This window comes from Acomys russatus, chromosome 21 (genome assembly GCF_903995435.1).
Source record: "Acomys russatus chromosome 21, mAcoRus1.1, whole genome shotgun sequence".
Classification (NCBI taxonomy): domain Eukaryota; kingdom Metazoa; phylum Chordata; class Mammalia; order Rodentia; family Muridae; genus Acomys; species Acomys russatus.
The window spans coordinates 8,594,303-8,620,132 of NC_067157.1; the positions used below are offsets into that span (position 1 = coordinate 8,594,303).

The 25,830-nt window shown below is 38.3% G+C and overlaps 1 protein-coding gene and 1 non-coding gene across 4 annotated transcripts in view; both read right to left on the reverse strand.

The window, feature by feature from the left end:
* Nucleotides 1-25,830, reverse strand: part of Sec63 (SEC63 homolog, protein translocation regulator) — a 68,210-nt gene that overhangs the window by 10,073 nt on the left and 32,307 nt on the right. For 2 of the 3 annotated variants that reach the window (XM_051164160.1, XM_051164162.1), the window contains 12 exons: nucleotides 23,472-23,533; nucleotides 22,769-22,827; nucleotides 21,455-21,505; nucleotides 20,330-20,438; nucleotides 17,344-17,438; nucleotides 17,117-17,249; nucleotides 14,344-14,436; nucleotides 12,856-13,010; nucleotides 11,432-11,579; nucleotides 6,672-6,754; nucleotides 3,141-3,200; nucleotides 2,827-3,000 (listed from right to left, as the gene is read on the reverse strand). In XM_051164160.1, coding sequence (XP_051020117.1) covers nucleotides 2,827-3,000; nucleotides 3,141-3,200; nucleotides 6,672-6,754; nucleotides 11,432-11,579; nucleotides 12,856-13,010; nucleotides 14,344-14,436; nucleotides 17,117-17,249; nucleotides 17,344-17,438; nucleotides 20,330-20,438; nucleotides 21,455-21,505; nucleotides 22,769-22,827; nucleotides 23,472-23,533 — 1,222 coding nt within the window. The remainder of the gene's footprint in view (nucleotides 1-2,826; nucleotides 3,001-3,140; nucleotides 3,201-6,671; nucleotides 6,755-11,431; nucleotides 11,580-12,855; nucleotides 13,011-14,343; nucleotides 14,437-17,116; nucleotides 17,250-17,343; nucleotides 17,439-20,329; nucleotides 20,439-21,454; nucleotides 21,506-22,768; nucleotides 22,828-23,471; nucleotides 23,534-25,830) is intronic. The other variant, XM_051164161.1, reaches the window with a different exon arrangement.
* Nucleotides 9,324-9,433, reverse strand: LOC127205438 (U6 spliceosomal RNA). The gene has a single exon (XR_007832648.1). It is a non-coding gene; the product is annotated as a U6 spliceosomal RNA (small nuclear RNA).

Genomic DNA, 25,830 nt, shown 5'->3' on the forward strand with positions numbered 1-25,830 from the left:
TTAAAATGAATCCTCAGCAGCTGTGGCTGCCTCTGCGAATTCAGACTAGTGAAGATTCTAGAGTGAAGCCCTTCCACCCTCCAGCAGAGAAGCACTGATGGCTGGTGATGGTCCATGGGAGGGAAAGTCAGCTAAGGGAACAGCTCCGGGTAGACTGACCATACTCTGTGGATGGTCCCACAGCCGTGAATACACAGGCAGCATAAATGTACTAGTGTCTGGGGGAATTAGGATAATTAGGAAATAATTATCATAAAAATAAATGGTATGCATGTATAAAATGCTCAAAAATAAAAAATATATTTTTTTGAGATAAGGTCTGGCTATGTAGCCTTGACTGGCCTAGAACACATTATATGCCAGGCTGGCTCACAAATTCAGAGATCTGCCCTCCTCTGCCTCCTCTGCTGTGATTAAAGGTGTGCATCAACACACCCAGTTACAAAAAGGTTTAAAAAAAAAAAAAATACTGAAATAGATTTTACTAAAATAAGAACCATCAAAAAGCTACCTAGTACAAGAAGAAACTCATACCCAGAATATCTAAAGAACTTTCATCAAATCCCTAAGACAAAGAATCCATGAGAAAGTTAACATAATGGCCAGTAAGTACACGAAAACCTCAAATCATTACGTAAATATAAATGAAAGCTACACATAGTACTATCACTATGGATCAACCAAATAGTTAAAGCCAAAGAAGGGAAAATGAGGGTGAAGTGAGAGGCACAGGAACTAGACTCTCATACTCAGCTAGGGTAGTTCAAAATGGCAGAATTTGGAAAGCAGGCTCTATTGATGAGTTTAAACACATCTATCTTAGGATCCAGCCCCACTGCTATGTAGAAAGTGTCCAGAAAAAAATGCACAAAAAGTTTAACATATAAGCACCTTTAGTTATGTTAGATTAAGATGGCACACCCAAACAGAACAGAGAGACTGTCTATTTATTTATACAAGGAATAGCACCAAAATATGCACATACACAACCTCTCTCTATTGTACTCCTCTGGACAATCCTTACAAACAATACAAAATAAGAACCCTGAGCCAGGGTCAAGAAGACAGCTCAGTGGCTTTGCAAAGGTGTTTGCCACCAACCTTATGATCTGAGCTCAATTGCTGAAACCTACATGATTAGAAAGAGCCTGCAAGTTGTCCTCTGATCTCCACACATGGCACAAAGATGCACACACAATCAATTAATGGTTAAAAAAAAAAAAAAAAAAGATTAAGAAATATTGGGAGGCTGGAGAGATGACTCAGCAGTTAAGAGCACCAGCTGTTCTTCCAGAGGATTGAGGTTCAAGTCCCAGTACCCATAAAGTGGCGTACAAATGTCTGTAACTTGTTTTCAGGGAATCCAAAGCCCTCTTCTGGCTCAGCAAGCACCAGGCACACATGTAGTGCAGGCAAAACGCCCATTCATACAATATAAAACTCAGGGCCTAGAAAGATGGTGAGAGTTAAGAGCAAGTACTGATCTTCTTGAGGACCTCAGTTCAATTCCACATCAGGAGTTCATGACCACCTGTAACTTAAGCTCCAGGAGATATGGTATCATTTTCTAGCTCCAGGCACTTGTGTGAGCACACACAACACAGCATATAGACACATAAATAAAAATAAATTGTTTTTGCTTGTTTTTTGAGAAAAGGTTTTCTCTATGCAGTCCTGGCTATCTTAGAACTTGCTCTGTAGACCAGTGAGCGCAGCCTCAAGAGATCCCCCTGCTCCTGCCTCCCTAAAGATGTGTGTTACCATACCTGGCACTGGAAAAAAAAAAAAAAAAAAAGGAAGGAAGGAAGGAAGGAGAAAAAATAGTGGGCATCAAGCATACATCTTTAATCCTAGCACCCAGGAAGCAGAGGCAAGTATATTTCTACATATTCAAGGCCATCCTGGTCTACATAGTAACATCTTATCTCAAAAAAAGAAAGAAGGAAGGGAGGGAGAGGGGAGGGAAAAAGAATGCCAGGACTGGAGAAAAGGCCTAGCAGTTAAGAGCACTGGCTGCTCTTCTAGACAACCCAGATCTGACTCCCAGAACCTTGTGGCAGATAACAGCCATCTGCAATTTCAGTTCCAGGGAAGCCAACGCCCTCTTCTAGCTGCATTTATCTATCCAGGACACAGTACACACATGGTACACAGCCATTTATATACACAGATTAAAAACAATCATACACATAAAATAAAACTAAGCCTTAAAGAATGATTTCACTTATGTGAAGTTTATTAATTAACAGAATTAGAGTGATTACAGTCACAGTAATGGGATAGACAGATGAAGTACTGAATGGAAGCCTCACTGACTACAAAGGGACACACAGGAGCTCTCCTGAATGTGATTAAGGTTCTAAAGCATTTTTAAAATATTTGTTTTTATTTTTCAATTGTGTGTATATGCCTGTATCTATGTGTGGTATATGCACATGTGAGTGTAGCTGCCTGTAGAGACCAGAGATGACAGATCCCCTGGAGGTAGAGTGGCAGGGAGATGTGAGCCACCTCACACAGGTGCTACGAATGAAAGTCAGGCCAATGCAAGAACAGAAGACACTCTTAACTGCTGAGCCATCTCTCAAGCCCAGAACTTTTAAGTCTAGATCTGGTAACGGCTCGTGGTAGAGCACTATCCTAGTGTACATGAAGCTGTGGGTTCAATTTCCAACACTTGGAAGAGAGAAAGTAAAGAAGGGAGGGCAAATCTTGACTTAGGTTTAATGTACATATTCCCATGTGAACTTTAGGAGCTAGATGCGTATTTGACCAGTTTAATATATACAGACGACATGTGAGTAGTAATGGTGACTGCAGACTTACACTCCCAACAACTCCATTTGCCTGCTTCTGCTTCTGCTGCTTTGCTTGAGGTAAGGGCACAGCTGTGGGTTTTTTTTTTAAGGGCTTCTTCTTTTTTGACTTGGGCATTTTCTTGGGTCCTTTGCTCTTCTGCTGCCATCCTCCTTTTGCCTTGTTCTTGTTGGCATCACTCTGCTGCAAACCACATGTGACTATTAAGGCTTAGCAGTCGTTTTTTAGAAGAGATTGATGAAAATAAGTGTTTTCATAAACTGTATGCCACCCCACAGTAATATAAGTCAACTAGAGAACTAAACAGAACTTCTGTTTGTTACCCCATCTTCTGCAGGCTGCTCCTCAGCAACACAGATGGATTGCTCCTTTTCAAACACTTCCTAGAGGCAACCAGAACAGTATCTATCAGGCCATGTTTGTCTTTCAGATGAAAACAAATCTTTCAAAATGTCTATTCATAAAGGTTTATCAGTTGCAATTGGGAGGGTGAGTAGGCTTGGCAGGCATTAAGTCTCTACATAATCAGGTAGCAACCTTCCAAAGTACCTCATAGCTTTCGTAAATAGACTTTGAAAAATAGTCTACTTAAGATAACAAAGTTGGTGACTTAATATATGTGGATTCATTTTAAAGTCAAAAGTATTTCAATTTAAAATTTCATTTTATTCTAATAGCAATCAAGCAAGACTGTTTTAATGGGAATTTGAATATATAATATTATTCTAATTTTTCACCTTCAAGGGACCACTCTTTATTCATTATCATCAGTGGATTACCAAGAAAATCCACATACCCTAAAAACATATCCACTAACCATACAATTTAATTAGAATCAATATGGAAACTATAAAATTTACAATTTAAAGTTCAGTTAGAACCTAGTAAGAATGTGTACTGGAAAATGACAAGTGGTAGAGGTTGCACATAATAAATGTCTTAGAATTAGTAAAGCCAACAAGTAAAAACAAACATAATTATTAAACTCTACAAAAAAAAGGCTAGCCTAATTAACAAGTCAGTAAGCTGGCATCACCATTTTGTTTGTTTTTCAGGTCACATGTAACCCAGCTGCCCTGAATTCACAATTGGCCCTGCCTCAGCCTCCTGAGCACAAGCTGCTGGGATTATAGGCATGTGCCACCACATTGGCACTATAAGGCTTTCTTTCTTCTGTTTGTCTGAAGTGATGGGGGAAAGAATTTAAGACCTCACATGTGCTAGGCAAGTGCTACACCAGCAGCTCTGTGTGTGGGTGCACACATGGGGCCAGAGGCTGGTGTCTCGTGGCTTCCTTCCTTTCACTCACATTTTTTTGAGGCAGGTTCTCTCACTGACTTGGCTACACTGGCTGGCCAGCAAGACCAAGGGACTGTCCTGCCTTCACCTCCTTACTGCTGCTGTTAGGAGCTTGTCCCCATGCCTGGCTTTTATGTAGATGCTGGTTTCAACCCAGGCACCTTAATGACTGCCATCTCCCCAGTGCTACCACCAGCTTTTAAAAAAATACAACATGCCCTTTTTTGTAAGTTCAGTAACTGGTACAAAAACTGTATGACCAAGAAACCCAAAATATTTACTATCTGAACCTTAACTGAAAAAAAGTTGCTACTCCTTGGTCTAATTTTATCATCATTTCCTCGTCCTTGTTAACTGGCTTGACCACCTGATTCCTTTCAGGTACAGTTTGTCTAAGAATGGGAAGAAAATCATTTGGCTCTTTCCTTTAATCCAGGAGTTGATTTTTCTTCTAGGTACTTTCAGAAATATCAACAGTACAAGACTGAGGGTTTGGTCACTTCTTTACCTAGGAACCAGAACATGCAGACAATATGATTTTAGGTTTTAAACCAATTATGGCACTGGCCTAGAGTTTTTCTTTTCCCAAGAGGCACCTTTTATCATGAGTCAAAAATCACATAATCACTTAATATCATAAAATTAACATATTTTATTTGTATATCCAACTACAAAATATGGTTCAATTAAATATTTTAGACACAGTATTTAAATGCAGCAGACATTTCCTGCAAATCATCAGAGACTCCACAACAGAATCAATCACTAGTTGAGTAAGTTGAAATAGTGGTCTACTAGAAACATGAATGACAGGAATCACTAGGTAAAGCCTAACACCTTGAGTTCGATCCCCTCAATGCAGGAGGAGGACTAACTCAACAAGCTGCTCTCTGACCGCCACACTATGGCAAGATTGTGCACATGCATGCATGGATGTGCACGCACGCACGCAAACAAGGAAAAAATAGACGTTGAGTGATAACTTTACTAACTGACTTGAAGGTTAACATAAATACGTAATAGAAATACAAAAAACAAAGTTAAAAAATGCACACAGTTGTACTTTTAAAAAGTAAGATAAGCACCGCTGTTCATGGTATGTATATATATGGAAATTCACCTCAGAGATCCAAACTGTCTATGAAGATATAACACAAGCAGGTCATCTGAAGCTGATAAGGGAGATGGACGATCAAAGAAGCAGGCTTGATATTAAAATAAAATTAAGTGTACAGCACATATCTATTAGGATACTTTTAAGAGATTAGCAGTGGGATTTCAGAGTGATCATCATTTTTTCCCTATATTTTTCAATGCTGTTTAAGTTTCTTTCCAGACATGATAAATTATTATAACTTATCTTTAGTATAATTTTTAAGTATTGTAAAGAAAGCTAAAACAAACTCTAAGGAATTCACTAAAATGAAGGCAATGAAATTACTAACAATAATTTCTACACAGGCAGCACACTGCAGTATAAAAACTATACTCATAGGCATATCACAGGCACCTAGCAATAAACATATACAGAATTAATCTAACTAGGCTTCTAGTTTCTATCATGAAAATTAATATTATAAAACACCTAACAGAACTTGTTAATTTAGATCTTGTTACAAGTTTTTTTTTATTAATTTATTCTTGTTACATCTCAATGTTTATCGCATCCCTTGTATCCTCCCACCCCACCCCCCATTTTCCCATTATTCCCCTCCCCTATGACTGTTCCTGAGGGGGATTACCTCCCCCTGTATTACAAGTTTTTAAAGCATACTTAAACTGAAAAAAGCAAACAAAAATTTAACTCATAAAACATAAAAATACAATTACAAATAAAATGGGACGTGCATGTCTTCAGGAAACTGAGTCTAAGGAACAGAACAGTGTGGGCTACATAGCAAGACCCTGTGTCAAACACAAAACAAAACAAAACCTGAGCTGGAAAGAGGCTCAGTTAGTGACGCACAACCACACAAGCGTGAGGCCTGGTATGATCCCTGGAATCCATGTTTTAAAAGGTTGGGGCTAGGGGCCTGGAGAGGAACCTCAGTGGTTTGGAGTACTTGTTGCTCTTTGCAGAGGACCTGGGTTCAATTCCAAGAGCCCACATGGTAGATCACAAGCATCCATAGATATGGTTCCAGGGTATCCATTCTATACCCTTTACTGACCTCTATGGGAACCAGGCTCTCGTGTGGTGAATATACATAGAGACAGGCAAAACATTCATACAAACAAAATGACTAATCTTAAAAAAACAAAAAAAGAGAGAGCCAGGCATGATGGGTAGCACATGCTTATAACCCTAGTACTGGGAGGTGGATCTCTGGAACTAGCTTCACTAAAATGGCAAACACAGGGGCAGTAAGAGACACAGTCCGAAAAAACAACACTATATGATCAGTTCTTGACTTGTAGCTCACACACACACACACACACACACACACACACACACATGTACCCATGTACAAACACATGTACATGCACACACAAACCTCCAAAATAATAAATATATGAAAATAAATATAAATAAGTAATACAAACAAACTACTTACAGCCATCGTCTGCCTTGTCAGTTTAACCAACACTGTAACTAAGGATCCTACTGTGATGTTGTTGCTGTCTTCATCATCCAATACTGTAAGACAGAAGGAACAGAGCAAAATATAAAAAACAAGTTCTATGTCAATGAAAATAGCAACATTTAATTTGACCAAAACAATTTGGTACTTTAGTATTTTGAACATAATTTACCAATAACTGTAAAACCCCCTAGGTGCTTTCAACAACTGATTCATTTAATCCTTAAGATTATTATTATTATCACTTCTACTTTAAGAAATCAGGGGTCACAGCTGCACTGGCACTGCCAAGTTTCAAAACCAACCTTGTAGATACAATATAATTTTACTTCTCTGACCAATGCCTGACTCCAAGAGGAAAACAATAAAAACTTACATTTCAAATGACCTTAGAATTAAAGAAAATATTTAAAGCAGTAATTTCAACATACTTTCTCTACAGGAAAAAGCTTTTTAAGAGCTAGCTTTGGAAAGACATATTAAAAGGGAAACAAAAAGCACTCAAGAGGCTGAGGCAGATGGATCTCTATGAGTTTGATCTCTATGAGTCCAGGACAGCCAGTGTTATTACATAGAGAAACTTTGTCTCAAAAATCAAAAACAAAATAACTTGGAAGAATAGACAGGAAGATTAGCATTGCCTGTGTGCGAAGATGTGTATTTGTGTAGAGTTCCATATTTTTCTGAAGAGAATACTGCCTAGCAGATATGGTACTTTGAATGAGGTAGCTGCCATAGGCCCATATCACATCTCAACGTTCAGTCCCCAGTTGGTAAAACTGTTTTTGGGAAGGATTAGGAGGTATGTCCTTGTCAGAGGAGGTATGTTACTTGGGGTGGGCTTTCAAGTTTCAAAATCCACACCCGGCCCAGTCCTGCCTGCTCCCTCTTTGCTTCCAACTCACAGATCAGGATGTAAGCTCTCAACTACTGCTCCAGTGCCATATCAGCCTGCCTAACGTCAGGCTCCCCACCCATGATGGTCACGGAGCAAACTCTGAAACTGTAAACAAGCCCCAGTTAAATGCTTTCTTTTGTAAGTTGCCTTGGTTATGGTCTCTCCATAGCAATAGAAAAGTAACTATAAAAGCAGAGAAGATGGCTCAGTAGGTAAAAGTGCTTGCTCTGCAAGCCTTGGGTCCAGAGTGTGAATTGTCAGCACCTACATGAAAAGCAAGGCATGTAATGTATGTGTAATACCAGCACTGGGGGCTGGAGGCTGGTGGAATCTGAGAGCTAGCTGGCTGTCCAGACTAGCTAAAAAGGCTACTTCTGCTTCTGTGGGAGACCCTATTTCAATGAAACAAGGAAGAGAGCAATCTGGAAAGCCACCAAACATCTTGCTCTAGTCTCTGCATGCTTGAACATCCATAAGTATATTCACATGCGTGCAACGTACATACACACACAGTCTCCTCTACACCAAGACTGTCTCAATACAATGGACCACACCTAAACCTTTCTTCCCTTAAATTGCTCCTATAAGGTATCTTGTCAAAGCAATCAGAGAGGTAATTACTATTCACACCTTGTACTCAAATGATATTAATTCATTTTCTGTAAGATTTTATCTGTAAGAAATTTCTTCATTGAGACATTTTTGTTTTCACTAAGTTTGTGCCTGACTCACAGATTTTGAGTTCAGTACACTGTTCTGGCCTTTGTTACATACCAGCATACGGAAAACAGCAGTCTACAACAACGTGTGGCCGCTAGCCACACTGCTGGTTGTGAGGGTTGACTGTGAGGCTCAAGAAGATATGCTGCCCTTTCTTTACCCTACAAGCCTCTGCTACCAGAACTAACCCTGGGCCATGTATCTTCTACATTTTTTTATTCTGCAGTACCTGTGACATCTGCTGCATCAATGTGTACATGAGAGTTGGTGTTTTAAAGTGAAAAGAAAAAAAAAAGCCTGCCATGAGCTGCTATGTGGCCTCTCGTGATAAAGGGAGAGCAATGTTCTCCACCTCCATATTAAGAACTCTCTACTCCTCCTTCAAACTATGTGACTCCTATGACATATTCAAATAACACAGTAAAATAAACTTCCTTGAAGACAACCTTTTCTAACATTTTTTCCAGTCATGTATTTTTCAATAATTGATTATAACAAAGAGTATCTAAATCCCAAACTAGATTTGGTTAAAAAATTAAACCCTGAATGCAGTTTTAAAAGATTTCGATATGTACATGTGAGTGCCTACAGGTATGCATGTATGTGTACATGTGTGGCTGACATTCAAGAAGTTATAGGTGGATGCGAGTCAGCAGGTGGAGGAGTTGTAAACTGAACCCCTGTCCTTTGCAAAAGCAATAGGTGTTTTTGTTTGTTTGTTTGTGGTTTTTTGCATGGGGAGAGAGGGGGTGTTTAAAGACAGAGTCTCTCAATGTAGCCTGTCCTGAAACTCACTCTGTAGAGTAGGCTGGCTTCAAACTCACAAGTATTCTCCTGCCTCTGCCTCCTGAGTGCTGGGATTAAAGGCATGAGCCACCACCGCCTGGCACAGAAGGTGTACTTAACCTCTGAGGCACCTCTCCAGCCCCTAAAGTGAGTGCTTTTGTTGTTGTTGTTGCAATCTCCTTAGGGTTTTTCCCCCCCGTTTTTATTTATTTATTTATTTTTTAAATACGGAACACTTCAAGAATTTTAGTGTGTCATCCTTGCACAGGGGCCATGCTAATCTTCTCTGTATCATTCCAATTTTTAGTATATGTGCTGCCGAAGCGAGCACTAAAGAGAGCATTTATATTAGTGATTTTAAAGTCTAAAAGCTCACCAATGTAGAAGGAAACTCCCAAATCCCAGAAAAAGTTGTTCAAAGTATGTACTACATGTATTTGCTATACTTGTAAATGTCCTATATGTAATGGAAGTTTTGGTTTCTTTGTAAACTGAGTTGTGTTATGTAAATATGTTTTTGTTTTATTTAATCTAAGTGTGGAATCTTAGTTTGGGCTTTAGTTGGTCCACAGCTTCTAACTGTCTCATTCAGGAGTGGTAGGTGGATAGGGGCATGGTCCTTCCCAGCTGGTGACAGCCTGCCTGGAGCAGCATGGGGAGAGGGGTGTGGCCTAGGACACTGAAGAAGATAAATAGGAGAGCACAGAGAGAGCGGTGGGGTGTGGTGGTGGTGTGAGACCAGTAGCAGTTTGGAGAAACCAGAGGCTGGTGTGGCAGATGGAGATGGACAGAACCGTTTCAATGCAACGACTTAGAGGAGACTGCTTGCTGCATTTGCAGTTGACGGAGACTGGTGTTGCCCCAAAAGGTGACCCTAAACAGCCGGGAGAAGTAAAGGAGTCTGCACCCGTCTCCCCACTAACGTTCTTTCTCATACTGAGGGTTAAGGGGCTGGTGGAAGGGAGGTAGAGGCACTAATACCCCAAAGAAAACAGTTTTCAAAACAAGCTATACACTATACAACGCTAGGAAACTGAAACCAGATGACAGTGTTTGCTTCCCTGTCCCTAGCATCCCAATTTTAGGAAGTCCTTTACTTCTTACTTAGGTTAGAATAAATTCAGTAAGGCAAAGTGCCTGAAGCATGGCTCTCCAGACGCCAGTAAAAAGCACCCAGTACACAGTATTCTTTACATCAATATAAGGAACAATTAGCTCTCATCATGTAATAGTAAGCGTCCACTATGGTCTCTGTTTTTAATCCTATAATCAACTAGAGGATGAATACCTTAAAGACAGAAACTATTCCTAACATGTTCCTACATCCTTGGTACCTACAAAAAAAGTTCTCTCATCAGTGAACTGGTGAATATTAAACTCAGAACTAAACCACAAAGACAGAATAAAGCAATAATCTGTAATTCTGTGTGCAAAGATATTACTCAGCTATTTAAAATGGTGACAATTATGTTGGTAGAAAATAAGTGGTTTTACTTAAAAACATATAAAAATAGAGATAAAAAACACATTAAACACAAAGCACAGTAATTTTTAAAGCATACTATATAGATAAGTGTGAATTTCAGCACTAAGTAACTATTTCTTTTAATAATATACAGGAAATATCTTCTCCTTTCATCACATTTGGACATCTTTTCCATTCGTTGGAGTTAAGCAATTAAAAGAGAATACCAAGACTCCACTGAAAAAGCACTGAAGAAGCTGTCAATGGATCCTGATGCAGGATTTCAGCCCCAAAGGCACTTGAGGGCTGGTGGTGTAAGTCCATCAGCTTGAGGAAAGAGCGCACAGCAAAGCCAAGGTTAAGACAGGAATGGAAGCCTCTGACATGACATGAGTAATGAAGAAAAACCACAGGAAGAGGCTGTCTAGCTCCATGTGTGAAGAATTCAACTAAGGTTAATTCCTCTGTCTCCTCACTCAGAACTGATTTCCAATTATAGGTGGTGAACAACCTATATAACAAAGGAAATCCACATTCAACTATAAAGCACAGTCCTTGTACTTAGGACAACGGTAACAAAAACAGAAGCAGGGTTTTGATGAGAAAACTACTACAGCTCTGTGAAGCCTATTGACGAATCACTTTATTCAAGTGTCTTAAAGAAGGGCACAGTGATACATGCCTATAACATCAGCACGTACAAGGCAACATGTCTCCTAGTTTTAAGAAGCCTGGCCTACAACGTAAATACAGGCTAGACAGAATAGTAGAGTGAGATGGAGGGACAAAGGAAAAGCAAGAATTTGAGTCGAATAAGTGAGATTGACTCTGTTGCAATGTTCAACAGGGAAACTCCCCATTTACCCTGTGATTTTATGTCCATTGTCACATAGGGAAAACTCCCAAGAACCGCCATGACCTCTTCATATTTGTCATCTTCAAGGAAGTGCAGCAGACTGTGACGATCTGATTCTTTTAAGCTGACCAAATCTTGGATAGTTTTAATTTTGTACTAAATAAGAAAAAAGAAGAAGAAAATTCTTCGTGAAATGAAAACCATTGGCATGCTGACCAAACTAAAATCCAGCACCTTCAAAACAGTTAACATTATGGGCATTTCAAAGCAAGACCAGAAAAACTAAGGTTGTTTTGTTATAAATTCATTACCTCTTTTAATCAGAAAAATTAAAAACAGTATAAAAATTAAAATGTTCATATAGAACCTTGATTCAAGCAAGAACTATTGTTTTAAGTTTATTTTCAGCTTTAAGAATTAAAAACTTTCCAAGTACAGGTGGCCTCTAGATGTTTTATTATGCAATAAATCAAAGAAATTTAAATTAATTAAAATTTAAGAACTTACTTTTTATTTTCACAAAGATTAAATCATGAGGTAGATGGAATTTCAACTCTAGAATTCTGTTGTTTTAAATTGTTGCCTAACATAATGGCAATATGATTAAAGGACAGAACTTGGATACAAATTTCTTATACATCTATTTTCTCTTAATACAACCAAACCCAAAGCCTGTCTTCTGCTCACTTCAACTATACACAAAGTAACTTTTCTTTTCCTTTTGTTTTCTTAAAATTGGCCTCATGTTCACTCCTTAGCCCAGGCCCCTCCTTAGCACAGCCCTAAGCCAGCATCAGCCTCCCAGAGCCTGGGCGTGCAAGTTCATGCCGCCATGCCCAAAAGGGATGCTGAGGACCCCCCCCCCCACAACTACTTCACTTTCTCTTATTTGCCAAACTTTCTATTTCTACATACTTTTGAGATATTCAAGTCTTTACAGTGTTTTCTAAAAAAGAAGTTCTCTTTACGTAATCAATTTATCTTCTACGTCCTGGAACTAGCTGATACTGAACCCAGAGTCCTGTGCATACCAAGCAAGCACTCTTCCACTGAGCTTCATCTCCAGTCCACCAACGTTATTTTTAAGGATGTGTCAATTTTTTTGTTTTTGTTCAGATTCAACTATAACAACTACCCAACGTTTAAATTAAAAACAAAATTAAAAGTATATAGCATGTTAGTATGATACATATATATGTATATGTATGTGTGTATATATATTTGCAATATAAAAATATATTAATTACTAAAATTCACTCAACCCAAAAATAAATCTATAGTAGAAAGATACTGTAAAACCATCTAATCAAGAAATACTAACAAAAAAGATATTCAAAACCTAAGAAACCTACAAAAGGCTACAAAACTTTATTCTTCACATTACCTTGTGATACAACAGCTGCTAAGCTTTCCTAGGAAGTAGTCAACAAACCTTTTTATGATTAGAAACTCTCCTGAGGTTGTCCTCTTCGATGTGAGGGAGCTGCAGCAGGGGAGACTTATACTGCTGGAGGCCTTGGACGGCCATCTGGGAGAGCTTCATACAGTTCTCTAAGGATGCCAAAGTTGGAGCACGAAACTCCCTTTCTTAGAAAGAATAGGAAAAAAAGAAACAAAAGGGCTGTACTTTTTACACTTTCATTATAGGGAATAAAATCACACTAACTTAAAGGTCAAGAACAGGATATTCACTTTTCCCTTAAAAGCTACTGGAAAAATGTTTAAAACAAATAAACAAACAAAGAAACACACAAAAATCACATGTAAAATTGGTCTAACGTGTACTACTCATCCATAGCCATTATATTCAATTTAACAAAAATCGATATAGGCTCCAATAATGGTAAAATATCAGGCACTATCAGGAATACTGTGATTCAATTTGGAGAACACCTGTAATCCCAGCACTTAAGTGGCAATCCTAGCACTCAGGTGGCTGAGGCAAAGGGACATTGCTTTCAAGAATAGTCTAGATGCTGGGTGGAGTGGTGCACGCCTTTAATCCCAGCACTCGTAAGGCAGAGGCAGACAGAGGCCAGCCTGGTCTACAAAGTGAGTCCAGGACAGTCAGGCCTACACAGAGAAACCTTGTCTGAAAACAAAAGCAAACAAACAAACAAATAAACAAAAAACAACCTAGGTGGTGTAGTAAGACACTGCCACAGACACACAAATCCCCAGAACATCCTAAACTGGGCATGGTGGAACACAGTGGTAACCTTATTGCCTAAGAAACTGAAGGAAAAAGACTCTGAGTTCAAAACCAGATATGGCTACACAGCAAGACCCTATCTCAAAAATAAAAGAGTAAGTAAAGATTCTGTGTTTTTAAAATGTAGTTTTATGTTTAATTTTTAAGGCATCAAGGTCTCTGTATGTAGCCTAGACTAGCCTCAAACCAGAACTCCCGCCTCTTCCTAACAAGTGCTCAAATTACAGGTGTGAGCCATGTCTTCCTAAAAGCTTTGGTACTAACTCCAACAACAGTAAATAAGTAAGTAGATATTACCAATATCCCAAACACACTGTAACAATGCGAAGAACTAAAACACCCAGAACAACAAACTATAAATAGTCTCCATTTTTTAAGCATCTTCTTTTCCATTAGTAGCCAAAAACTCCTTTTCTTTTCATATAAAAAAGACCAAACAAAACACATTATGCCTATTAAAGAATTATTTCAAACTCACTGTGAAAATACAAAATAACTAAGACCTATTCAGAGGGAAAAAAATTTTTTTTAATCACCAAAAATAAAATAGTGAAAAGACCGAGAAAAATTATGAGCCCATCTGAGAGAACTGATCCACCTGATATAAAGAATTGTAATTAAACACTCATAAATCTAAAGATAAACTAGGAAGTATAATAAACAAATGATTACAGGAGAAAGTACAATACAATTACACTTCCCCCTCACCTTCACGGCTCCGGGCCATTATTATTAGCTGGCAGATTACATTAACCATTTCTTGAAGCAGAGCTGGACATTTTTTCAGCATGAATTGTTGATCTGAAAACACAAAACAAAACCAAAAAACTTGAAATAAACCATTCTAACCTTACAGTGAAAATACCTTTCCCATTTGAAGCTCAGGCTAACACAAAATGTGATGACCCTTACACATTTCACATAGTCCCAGAATCTTAATGTTTCAAAGAAAGTTTCTCAACTGCAAAATAGACAGAAAGCTATCACTAACAAAAGATGTAGCAAAGCCAAAATTCTAACATAATGGGTAATATTTATTACAGCCATTCTTTATTTCCTTTAAAACAGTTCTAGTCATCAATTTTATTCTAATCTCACTATCTTCGATAATGTTTTGCTTGCACTGTTAAGTTCCTATAACTGTGGTCAAATACAAAGACTATGAGAATAAAGTCAACTAAACACAGAAAGAGGAAGTTAATGAAGGGTGTGTGTGTGTGAGTAAACATGTAAAAGTACTTGTGGTGCAAGCCTGACCACCAATTTCCAGAAACAAACATAAACAAAAACAATGGACTGGAAAGATAGCCCAATGGTTAAGGGCATTGGTTGCTCTTCCCCAGGACTAGGTTCAAGTCCTAGCACCAATATGGCAGCTGACAACAGCTGACTATAGTCCCGAGCGAATCTAATATCCTCCTTCTGGCCTCTTCAGGCACTGAACACATGTGACACACAAACACCATTGCAGGCAAAATACCCATACACATTAAAAATGAAAAATTAATTTAAACAATTCTAACAGCCTGGGAATGTATCTATGTGGTAGAGTATTTGCATAGCACATGTCAGGTCCTGAGTCCAAATACCAGCAATTCATAAAAACAAATGCTTTTTAAAAAAAGTATCCATTTGAGGGGGCTGGAGAGATGTCTCAGCAGTCAGTAGCACTGGCTACTCCTCTAGATAACTTGAGTTCAACTTCTAACACCCACACAGTGGCTCACAGCCACTTGTAGCTGCAGTGCCAAAGGACTCAATGCCCTCTTCAGGCCTCTGTGGTATTAGGGTACACATGCAGACAGAATACCCATACAGATAAAATTAACTTTTAAAATAAAATTCATTAAATTTGGTATTCAACCTAAAAGGTGAGCCCCTATGTGTAAGAAATGACTAGTAAAAATGAAGATGTCAGCCAGGCATGGTAGTGCATGCCTGTAGTCCCAGCACAGGGAGGCAAATACAGGCAGATCTCTGTGAGTTCAAGACCAGCCTGGTCTACAAAGTGAGTCTAGGACAGTCAAAGCTACACAGAGAAACCCTGTCTCAAAAAAATAAAACAAACAAATAAACAAAGATGCCTACTTATGTGACAGAATACTAGTAATAAAACTACTAATTTATTTCAAAGTAACTCTAATGGCAATGCCTAAAAATGTCCCTTCTTTCCATACTAAAAACTCTTTCTAGCACCAAGCACCAAACTGTTTCATCTTCAGAAGTCCTGGGCTGCATCATTAGCTGAACAGTGATAGAGCATAAGATTTCATTCAGAAAGAACATTTGTTTTTTAGGATAGCAAGTTTATAAGTTTTAACTGAAATAATACAGTAAAAAGGAGATGATATTCAATGGTCTCTCTGGAAACCTATGATGGTATCTCCATCTCAACCCAACACCTTCATTTTAAAGAGTAGTTAGTTTCAAACACTCATCAACCTGTAAATAAAGATCACACCGGTAGGCATAAGGTTACCGTGTAATTCAGATGCTGATTTCTGTACCCTCCATATCTGATTGCAATCCTTGCTCTAAGACTCTCCTGTCTGAAAGTTGTGTAAACATTGCTCCCTGGTATGCCAATATAGAAGGTTACAGCCAACTGCTGATAGGGGAGAGATTAGGGGTGAACTTCCTATCAGCCAGGGGAGGAGGAAGTAGGGAGATTGAGCCATGGGACAGGTCCAGGAGACATCAGGAGAGGAGCTGGAGCAGGAAAGCAACAAGCACAAGGATCTCTGGGATATATGCTGGGAGGAACCCAAATTAGCTTTGAGGGTTAAGAATAGAGAAATAAACTGCTCAGCTTTTGTGTTGTGAAGCTTATTATTAAACAAATATAAAAGAGTCTCAATTATTTGTGTGATAGCCGGGGTAAGAGAGAAACACACACAGTTTTACAAAAATAACTTTAACACACCTATTTCTCTGTAGCTACTACAGGGGGAATAATGCTGGATTAAGAGGGTCAGATATTTGCTGTAAAATCCACTTTTGTCCCTCTAAAAAGCTTTCAAGGTCTCTTTCAAAAATTCACTAGGGGCCAGACATGGTGATGCACACCTATATTCTCAACCCATAGGAGGCTGAGGACAAAGGGTCTGAATGAAGTTCAAGTCCAGCCTGAGCAACAGAGCAAGTTCAAGGGCAGCCTGAGAGACACAACTGAGAACCCAGTCTCAAAAAGGAAACTTAGGAAGTCATTTTGCTAACCTGCAATTATTAAACATTTCATACAAAATACTCTCACTTTCAAATAATAAAATTTTATATTTGCCAAAGCATGTGATGTAGACGTTTTAACTATTTGCAAAGTAATTTCATACCACAGTTTGTTTGTTGTTGTTGTTGTTGTTTTAAGAAGTAAACACAACTATTTGGACAAAAAAGAACAGCATCTAAATGCTGACTCATGGACTACTTACATCTGTTGCTCTGGTCCCATTAAAACCCTTCAAATATTAAGAGTCACCAGTACCTTCTTCCAGGGTCTCAGGAATTTTCATTCTAGCAAGATGAGACAGTAAAAGAACTCTGGCCTTCAGGCTATATGGACAGGTAAGCGGGGGCTCATTCTTCTTTAAATTTATGCTGCCAATTTCCCTGATTAGCTAAGACAAATAAAATAATTATTCAGAAACATACCATGAATCATTCACTTTTGTACTTTATTGCTCATCAAAGAATTTGTAAGATCAGCCTAACCTGTGGTATTAAAATATTATCTGTTGGTCTGCTTGTGGCATCTTTATTATATTGAGGATCAAATTCAGAAGCTCCAGCTAAAACCATGATGAGACCTATGGGAACAAACAAGTAGAATGGTAACTAGATTTTGTTTATCTATTGATTTCTCTTCCTGAGATTCTTCCTTAATCCTAAAGTAAGACACCTTCCTCATCATGCACAACGCTGAAAATCATCCAATCTCCACTACTGACAAGTATATTTTCCACTCAAACAAACAAACAAAAACACTACTTTTTAAAATGCACACAGTTGTTACTATTCCAAGTGGTATAAGTGCTCATCAAACTAAGGACACAAAAGCAACTGGAAAAATTAAGATCACTTAAAATAGCATGGTTCTACACTAAGCATGTGTTCCATAGAAACCTGCTAGAGAGCATTAGCACTTCGTGTGATGTTAGAATGTTACATGTAAGTTACATGTTACTTCAGCTGAGTAAGGCTGAAATCATGAGTTACCAGGAGTGAGATTCTCTTTACTCTGTGACTTCTTGGGGACTTTTGTAGAAACCCACATGATTCCCTGCCACAACAATTATCCTAAAATAAAAGCTCTCTGAGGGCTGGCACTGTGATCATCAATCTCACCTTAATCATGAATCTTACAGAAAACATATCCATGATAACAAACAAAAAGTGGGGCAGCACAGGTGCTGAAGAGTGGCGAATACAGTTCTGTCAGGCCCTGGCTAAATGACCAGGGCAGCAGTCTTCCCATTTCTCATTGTACTTTAGTTTCTGCAGATGTGCCCAACACACAGCATGCACATTAAATGTGTGAACTATTAGTATCAAAAAGAAAAAAAGAAAAGAAAAAAAGCCCAAAATTTTTTTCTTTGAGATGGTCTCACCACGTAACTTTGGCCTGGAGCTCATATGTACACCAGGCTGGCCTGAAACTCAGAAAGATCTGACTGCCCAGATTTCCAAGTGCTAGGTTTAAAGGGTACACCACCACACTAGGTGCAAATATTTTCACGGGGGTGGGGGTGGGAGGGATGGGAAAGAAAAAAACACTGTTCCAAAGACAAATGAAGGTTAGGTAAGTAAGTCCACCAGCTAAAAGTGCTTTGTGACAGAATTCCATGAGGCATCAGTATCCCTTGGCAAAACACACGAAATATTTTTGTAAGAAAGTAAGTTCCTATACTAGTATTTCAATCCAACATAACAGTTAACATGTATGCACAATAGAAAGTAATAGACATTCTTTTCTATAGGCTACATACAGTAAAAGGTTTCACAGGCATTTTTGTTCAATTAGATCATGTATTTTTACAATATCGGCCTGTCCCTTTCCAGCTAGTACTCTTCCTTTTCCCAAATAGTCTTGCTTCAACTTTTGTGACATATATGTATCTTTGTACACACACACACACACACACACACCCCTACATATAGGCATGTATATGTATATTTATGGTTTTATGTGTACACACTTTAAATCTAGGATACACTTGAGAGAAATTGTGTAATATTTGAAGGGCTCTGGCCAGAAGGCAAACACGGCTCTGGCAGGCCTGGCCCCCTCCTCCATTCCCACTGTCTTGCTCCATTCCTAGAGCTAGCCACCAAGGTCTAGTCCCTTATTTGGCCACTTCCTTCTCCTGAGGTTGACTACCAAATTCCAGCTATCAAAGTATTAAAGTCAACAATAAAAAGCCCCCTTTGGTTCATCTAATTAACATGTCCAATTAAAATTAAACCCCTCATCTTTATGTGGGGTTTTCCCTTTTACCTTTACAAACCACCACTGCCCATGGGCGCTATCAGTCTCCTCCCAATCCAGGGTCCACTGTCCCTTCTCATCCTTGTCCTCTATCTCCTCTGTCTCTACTGCCTACCCTCTGTCCCTCTAGAGCAAATAAATATTCTTTGTAGTCTTAGGGGTCCGTAGCAGATACCAATCTCTTACATTATCTGTTTTGAGTCTCAATTTTTTTCACATAATACAGTTATTTCCTATTTCATCAGCTTTCCTGTAACTGTCCTAAGTTCATTCCTCCTTATGGATAATTTTTTCATTATTATTATGTACACTGCATCTGCTATATCCATTTATCTGTTGACAGGTGCCTAGGCTTATTCTGTAACTTGGCTATTGTAAGCGATGCCACAGTAAGCATGGATGTGCAGGGATCTGACTTAGATTCCTTTTGGTATATTTTCAGAAGTGGTATAGCTTACCATATGATAATTCTATTTAAAGATTTTTGAGGAATCTCCATGCTAATTATTGTAGTGGCTGGACTAACTTACATTCTTACTAGCAACTGTACCTTGTCAGCTTTTGTTTGTTGTTTTCTTGCTAACAGCAATTATGACTAGAGTAAAAAGAGAATTCTTCTTGCCTTTGAAACACTCAATTCCTGGCTGGCTTGTAACTCTCTATGTAGATCAGGCTGGCGGCAAACTTACGGCAATCCTCCTACCTCTGCCTCTTCAAATATCGGGGTTACAGGTATATACAATTACACCAGGATTTTTAATTCACTGCATGTTCTAGATATTCATCCTCGCTCTGTTATACAGCTACCAAACATTTTCTCCATCTTGGAGGCCACCTTTTTACCACGTAATTGTTGTCTTTGCTATGCAAAGTAATTTTATACTCTCATTAGTGACACAGACCAGTCATGGGGGGAAGGGAACCTTAGCTGAGGAAAGGCCTAGATCAGATTGGCCTGTGGACATCTCTGGGGGGCATTTTCTTGACTGCTGACAGAGGAGGTACCACTCCTGGGCAGGTGGGAATAGGCTGTATAAAAAATGTCACTGAATGTGAGGCTGAGTGGGAGCCAATCAGCAGTGATCCTCCTGGTTTCTGATTCAATCTAATGGACTATAAAATGGAATCTACTGCAGAGTTAAGAAATGTATAGCAACATATAAGTTACGCAGAAAACAATTCAACAAACAGCAGTTACTTAACTTTACTTACGTTTCATATCCATATTTCGAGTTTTATAAACAAAGTATGTATAAATCTGTGTTGTACGTATTAGAATCTGGTCTCCACTATAGCGTATTGACCGATACCACCAAGAACCCTAAACACAAATAAAATCAAACAAGATATAAAGCATGAAAAGGGATGAATGTTAAGCTTGATGCAGCACAGTGTTTTTTTGTGTGTGTGAATCTTCCAAACATTTACCAAAACCATGAAGTGTTTGTGAGCTTGCTCCATACTTAAAATAATTTAGTTAATAAACACTTACATTGTCAGAAACCTAAACACAAGCACAAATCATGATTAAAATACTTTAGGTTTTAGGCAGAAATTGTTTAAAAGATAAACCAGGACTAAATCCAGCCACTACTATAAACAAATAAAAGTGGTTTCTAACACAATTTTCTAATAAGCATTTGATAATTACAGAAGCCATTTTATAGCTGACATGGTATTTTCATGCATGTTCTCATGAAATTGTATCTTATACAACAGTCCTATGAAGAGGTCAAGACTGACATAGAACAGGACTCGTGGACCCACACAAACTCCAGGATCAAAAAGAACACAAGGCACAAAAGAAATAAAATGAAATAATAAGATTTTTGGTAACTTTGCATTATAGTACTACAGTTACTCTTTAAAATGAGGCTGCTAGGGACTGGGCATCTGCCTTGGTGATTAGGATCAAGCACTGTTCTTGTAAAGCACTCATGTCTGCTTCCAGCACCCACAGAGATAGCTCACAAGACCCCCAGCTCCAGGGGATCCAAACTCTCTTCTCAACTCCCCGGGACACCTACCCTCATACACATATGCCCTACACACAAACACACATACATAAAAATAAAAAATAAAAGTAAGCTGGGCATGCTGGAGCTTTAATTCCAGCAATCAGGAAGCAGGGGTAATAAGCAGATCTCTGTGAGTTTGAAGCTAACCTGGACTACCTATCAAGTTTCAGACCAGCCAGAGTTAAGGAGTCAGACCCTGTCTCAAACAACAACAATAGTATCTTTTAAAACATGAGGTTGAACGAATTAAATTCTAATAATCAAAATCTTACAGAGCAACTACCCCTCAAAAAAATTAATAAAAAGAGGTAGAACTTACTACAACAACAGGAAGGATAACCATAAATGCCAATCCATACACAAGTAAAACCTAGAATTCAAGAGAAAACAGTTATGCCTTGGTCAGATAAGCGACAATAATGTTCAGACTTACAAGGAGGGCCCAGTATTAAAAACACCCTGTTATTTGATCCTATATAATGAAGTTGTCATTTTTTTTTAACTTTGTGGGTGGAATAGCTGAAGTACAGATAGATTACATAGTCTGTCCTGGGTCATTGGTAACAGCATTATTATATCCAAACTCTAGAGCTTCCAGTCAAGCATTTTCTATATTCGCACCTTAAAAGCAGTGCTGTGAAATAAATTATAAGCCCTTACAAACTAACTCCTGTGCCTCACCAGAACGTGCCATTTCAGTATTTTTATTCAATAGTAATTACTGAATTGTTACCAGAAATTTGTCAGCTATCTTTCTTTTTTTCTATTATTCCCACAGTAACCCTCAGCTTGACAGATGCACTTACAAGCAGCAAGTATAGAGCTCTGAAGATTACCAATTTTACTGTCACAAAATAGCCATTTTCAAAACATATTCAGCTAAACTGTGTATAGTTTGCTTTTAAGGTTTCAAAAATCTCAGAGCAGCAAAACTTGATAGGTACAGGTGCCTACCACCAAGCCTCTCAGGCTGAGTTCTACCCCACCACCCACATGGTAGGAGACAACCAACTTGAGCAAATCATCCTCTGACCTTAATACATATGCTATGGCCTGGGAAGACCCACACATAAATACATACACACAGAAAGAGAAAATACATTTTAAAGTAATAAGAAAAAATTCATTAAAATAAAATAGATCGAAGTAACTACTTTTGTAAAACCTCAAGTAGTGGATCATTATGTTTCAGAGTTGCAGGAACTACCATTGATGGAAATCTGCCTGATACCCCACTGCCTCCTAATAGACACGATTTCATTTGGCATAAAGTAGCTTAGCTTGAGTAAAGGTGAAAAGAATAAGTTAAAATATGAATTCACCTTACATAAATGTAGCTATCATAAAATCTAGTATTCTCAAACCAAAGTAAGACATTAACCCAAAATACTTTCAAAATAAATTAGTATATCTTGAAGGTTTCATTTAGAATGCATTGTCCTTAAAAAGCAGTTTAATAATGGGACCCAATTCTTTTCTTTTGCTATGTAAAAATTAGCTTTCAAAACAGTAAAAGACTAAATAGCATGGCAGATTTTCTTTGTGAGAGCTTTCACTATAGTACACCTTATATGCAGTATATAACAAAAGTACATCAACCACATTAGAATAGGACTGATTTAAATGCACTTACCAGAATCGAATTTTTCTGGTCAACTATCCAAGCTGGCAAGGCAATTCCAAAGCTTGTAGCTGAAATAAAATAAAATGAATCATGTTTCAAAAGACTCTTCCAATTTAATTTACCTGTATTTCAAACTTATGTTTCCTCGCCATTTCCCCCCAAACCTTTAAGATTAGATTAGCTATATTTCCATTATACAAACTTAATTGAATGCATCTAGGCTTATGTAACTTACAAGAGATGAAGGCATGAGTATCACTGCAAGTTCAAGGTCAGCATGGACTACACAGTGAGACCCTGTCTCAAAATAAATAAATGAGCATATGCATGTTACAGTGTGTATATGAAACATCATAGTTTTCAATGGTGAAACTTTTCACTTAGTTTCTTTTTCCTAAAAAATACAAATTCTTTCCTGCCTTGAATTCATATATGCTATGAAAATGCAAGAATAAAGAAAAAATTTCTTGCATGTCTCTTAGTGTATGCATGTCTATATGTAGAGGAATATATATTTACAAAAATAAATGCAAATGTCATGCATATAGAGACTGAAGGTCAACATCTGATGTCTTCCTCAGTGGCAAAGTTCGATTTATTCATCTAATTCATGGCTGTAATTTTCATACCCATAAACTGAGAAAAGTCAATATTCCTCTTATGAAAATAGCTAATATTTTCATAATATACAACACTACCAATATAACCGCACCTTGAGGCCCATCTGGATTTCCAAATTCTTCCCAATTTTTCCGAGACTCTTCATCTGTTAAACTACCACAAAGAAAAAATAAAGTATCAAAATTAGAAAGCCATACATCAAAATAAGTACTCAAATGCAACAACTTCATTAACCAATAAATTCTTTTGTTTCTTAGATTTACTTCCGTGTGTGTGTGTGTGTGTGTGTGTGTGTGTGTGTGTGTGTGTGTGTGTGTACGTACACACAAGAGTAAAGTACCCATAAAGACTTTGAAAGCCCCTGGAACCGGAGTTACAGGAGGTTGTGAGCTGCCCAACCTGGGTGGACCTGAACTCCTGGGTTTTTTTGAAGAGTGCTAAGGACTCTTTTTGTTTATTTTGTTGCTTTTGTTTTTCAAGACAGGGTTTCTCTGTGTAACCCTGGCTGTCCTGTACTCACTTTGCAGACCAGATTGGCCTCGAACTCACAGAGATCTGCTTGCCTCTGTCTCCCCAAATGCTAGGATTACAGGTATATGCTACCATGCCCGGCTGTGCAAAGCACTCCTAACTGCTCCAGAGTCCCACAGCCTCCCCATCTGCAGTAAGGCTGGGATGTGGCTCACTCAGTAAAGTGCTTACCATACAAGAATGAAAACTGGAGTTTAGAGTCCTCAGTACCATATAAATCTGACAAAGACATGGTAGCCCACCTATAACCCAACGCTCAGCTGACAAAGACAGGATCTACCTGGACCAAGCTGGCTAGCTGCTGTCTGGATTTAAATGAGAGGCTTTCTCAATAAAGAAGGTGCACAGTGATCTAGGGTAACACCCAACACCAACCTGCCTCTACATGCATGTGCACCCACAGGTGTAAACACACACACCACACAGATATATATTTACCCTCTTCAAAAGGAATTAATAACTCAAAGAATCAAAAGCAGTCACTCTGAAATCAAAGAAGGGTGAAAGAGCGAGCGAGAGCGAGCGAGTGAGAGAGAGAGAGAGAACATAAATATGTGTGTGTGTGTAGGAATGTTCTATTATCAAAAAATGCTATTAATTCCTAGATTTTGGTACAAATTCCTGGTTAGCTCAAGCTTAGCCAGTTAAATCAGATGAAATTCAAGAGCTACTTTCTACATTTTCTAAGATTAAGAAAGATTTTAAGTGGTTTTTATTTATTTCTTTACAGTCTGTTTTCTAAATATTTTCCAATGAGCATACTACTAATTTAATAATGTTAAACACTTTTTACAATATAGTAGTTCCTTCCAAAACAGTGGCCCTGTACTCTCAAGAGCAAAACATCACCTGTAAAACTTCACTGTATGGAGAAAGGCTCTTCTGAATCAAGTGCCAGGAGAACTAGGAAAATACCTCCTACACAAGAGTGTCTCAGGTCAGGCAATATAAAAGTGAAAGAATAATTTTCAATGCCTAAATAAAATGTAAGTCCAGATCTGACCAATAGCTAGCTCAAAGCAGAGAATTAAAATGGCTTTACTTCAGATCCCAGAACAGATCATAAAAAGCACTATATGAAAATCTCAATTTCTTCAGAACCTGACAATGCTTTGGAAACAAAGACCATAATTACTCAAACCAATTCTAGGCAGAAAGAACAGAGCCAGAAGCATCAGATTGCCTAACCTGAAACTCTGCAACTGAGACACAGTGATAAAGACAGCATGGCACTGTTAAAAAAACAGACATGCAGATCAATGGAACAAAACAAAAATATAGAGATAAACCCAGATTTGTGAACACCTAAGTTTTCATAAAGGTGTCAAAACATACACCAGGGGGAAAAGCCTTTTCAACAAATGGTGCTAGCAAAAGAGGATACACAACTGCAGAACGAAATTAGATCCATATCTCACACTCTGTACACACACAAAACAAACAAAAACCTAAAAAACAAACAAAACCTGAATCAAAGACCTTATTTGAAATCAGAAATGCTGACTATGCTAAAAGTACAAGAAAAACACTTCAGTACAACAGATACAGGCAACACATTTCTGAATACAACCTCCATGGCACAGGAAACAGGCCAGAAAACTGACAAATTAGTCTCAAATGGGATCAAATGAAATTAAAAAGACTTCACAGCTAAAGAAACTATTGACTGATGGACAGAGATCCTACAGAATGAGAGAAACTCTTTATCAACTACACTCCAGGCAAGGAGTTAATTTCTAGAATATATAAAGAACACAGGGCAAGATATGCCCCCTTTGTCCTCCATAACATCCAGTCTTTCCCACTACAATTCTATTAGGTTTGAACAAAGGAAAGAACAGGATAAAGGGTTCCTGGGAGGAAGAAACTAGATTTTCCCACCACTATAGAGAAAGGAGTTATTTTCCACATTCTACCAA